Source organism: Geospiza fortis, unplaced genomic scaffold (genome assembly GCF_000277835.1).
Source record: "Geospiza fortis unplaced genomic scaffold, GeoFor_1.0 scaffold425, whole genome shotgun sequence".
Lineage (NCBI taxonomy): Eukaryota > Metazoa > Chordata > Aves > Passeriformes > Thraupidae > Geospiza > Geospiza fortis.
The window spans coordinates 1,037,981-1,040,436 of record NW_005054387.1 but is presented as its reverse complement, the minus strand read 5'-3'; the positions used below and the strand labels follow the sequence as shown (position 1 = coordinate 1,040,436).

The 2,456-nt window shown below is 57.0% G+C and overlaps 1 protein-coding gene across 1 annotated transcript in view; it reads right to left on the bottom strand.

The window, feature by feature from the left end:
• The window catches only part of MMP28 (matrix metallopeptidase 28), a 10,153-nt gene extending 8,422 nt beyond the window's left edge, over positions 1–1,731 (bottom strand). Inside the window, exons 1-2 of the mRNA XM_031060607.1 lie at positions 1,660–1,731; positions 104–183 (exon numbers count right to left, since the gene is read on the bottom strand). Coding sequence (XP_030916467.1) covers positions 104–183; positions 1,660–1,731 — 152 coding nt within the window. The remainder of the gene's footprint in view (positions 1–103; positions 184–1,659) is intronic.
• Between the last annotated feature and the right edge of the window lie 725 nt (positions 1,732–2,456).

Here is a 2,456-nt window from a genome sequence, read left to right as displayed (position 1 = left end):
AAAGCCCCCTCGGGCTGTAAAAAAACCCCCTCGGGGTGCTGGCAGCATGGCTGCAGCTGGAGCTGCCGAGGTTGGAGGGCAGGGTTGGATGAAAGGCTCCTACCGCAGCGCCTTGCTGAACTCGGCGGGGCTGTGTGTGCCGGTCCCCCGCTCCCTGAAGTAGCCGTATTTCTCCAGGAAGAGCTGCAAGAAAAGATGGGAAAGGTGTAACTCAGAGCATGTGTTGGCTTGGGAAGAGAGGGGAAAAGGAGATGAGGTGGCAAAGAGTGCTGCAAACTCAAACTGCCCGCTTGTTTTGGTTTGTGTTGGTTTGTTTGTCAGGAGAAGCCACAACAGCTCTGCCCAGGCTTTACCATCCAGCCTGGACTTGCCATTCCCCAGCCACACCGGGATAACCCCACCCTCACAGGGGTACCAGCAGCAAAACCCAGCAGCAGCAGCTCAGGATGGGCATGCAGGGATGGAGGAGCACCCTGGGGATGGGGTGGCTTGGAGCCCTCTGAGAGTGTCTGGAGAGGAGAAGGGATCTCATCCTATTCCTCTGTGCTTGTATTTTTATAAAGTTCTCCTCCAGAAGCACAAATTCACCAGTTGCAGGTGAGTGTGCAGGGTGAGGATGCAGAGGTGACATCACTGCAGGTAGATGTGTGTGACTCCCTGGAATAGCTGTATTTCTCAGGAAGAGCTGCAAGAAAAAGTGGGGAAGGTGCAGCTCAGAGCACGTGTTGGCTTGGGAAGGGGGAGGAAAGCAGATGAGGTGGCAAACAGCGCTGCAAACCCAAACTGCCCGCTTGTTTTGCTCCTGGGAGCTCTGCACCTCGAGCAGCCGTGCCCATACAGGTTCCCGTGCGTCTCCTCCCCATCATTTTATTTGGCTCTTGGGGTTTTTGGCCGCGATGGAGGCGTAGGAGGAAATGCAGAGATCAAAAACCTCTGCTGCCACCCCATCCGCAGCCAGAGGCGACCAAACCCTCAGCTCTGATCGCCCCGGCCCCAGGCAGGGATGCGAACAAAGCCGTGGCCACGAGCAGGGCGGCGTGAGCCGGGCTCAGGCTCAGCCTCCCCCATCCCCACCAGGACCTGCTGCGGCAAAGCGGGCGCAATTTGCTTTGCCAAACCATTCTTCTCCTTATCGGCCGCTGACACGGACGGAGATTGCCTCTCTGAACTCGCTCCAGCGCTTAAATTGTATGTTAAAGAAAATAAACGGCTCGGGCTGCTTTTTGGAGGAGTTGTTAATAGCCGGGCTCACAGGAACGCTCCACGCCCGCCTGCCCCGCCGCCAGGGATGTCTGCGGGACACAAACAAGCTGCCCAGCATCCTGTTAGTGCAGCAGAGCCGACCTTTGGGGTGTTTTTAAAGCTGTTTCCCTTCCAGCTCATCTCGGGGCCGGGAAAAGGAAGGGGTTGGAGTGGTGATCTCCTCTCAGTGCTGCTCCTGGCTGTGGGTGACCCAGCTCTCCTTTAATTCCCTGCAGAGGAGGCAGCAGCTCCTCCTGGACCCTGCCACCAGGCAGGGAGCACGAAGGGTTTGTGGATGTGGCAGCCCCGAGGTGTGCCAGGGCCTCTCCCTCTCCTCCTCCTGCCCAAACCTCCTGCTTGCCATGAACAGTCATCCTCATGTCATCCCCAAACACGTCACCCCTCGTGGGCAGGCACAGCCACGTTGTGCTCTGCAGCCCTCATCTCCTCCAGTTCCATCTCCTCCAGTTTCATCTCCTCCAGTTCCATCTCCTCCTTTACACCCCCTCCACCTGGAGCATCCCCCTCTGGCAGAGCACCAGCACAGATTCCTGCCTGGACACGCTCTTTACCCAGCCCCACACAAAGAATTTGGCTGTTTTTCCCACCAAAGCTGCCTGTCTCGGCCGGAGGCACCAGCAGCTCACCCCAGCAGTGCCAAATGCAGCAGGAGGAGCCTGAGCATGGCCAGGGTCACCCAGACACCTCGCAGTGAGTCAGGGTAAATCAAGTGTCACACTGGCAGGGGGAGCAGTGGTTTGTTTGTCAGGAGAAGCCACAACAGCTCTGCCCAGGCTTTACCATCCAGCCTGGACTTGCCATTCCCCAGCCACACCGGGATAACCCCACCCTCACAGGGGTACCAGCAGCAAAACCCAGCAGCAGCAGCTCAGGATGGGCATGCAGGGATGGAGGAGCTTGGAGCCCTCCATCCCTGGGATGGGGTGGCTTGGAGCCCTCTGAGAGTGTCTGGAGAGGAGAAGGGATCTCATCCTTTTCCCCTGTGCTTGTATTTTTATAAAGTTCTCCTCCAGAAGCACAAATTCACCAGTTCCATGGTGAATCACCAGTTACAGGGTGAAGATGCCAGAGGTGACATCACTGCAGATAAATGTGAGCTGAACACCTGGATGGGAAGTCCTGGCTCTCACATCAGGGCCTGAACCTTGTCTAACACAATTTTTCATTCACTCAGCACAACCTGAAGCTCTTTC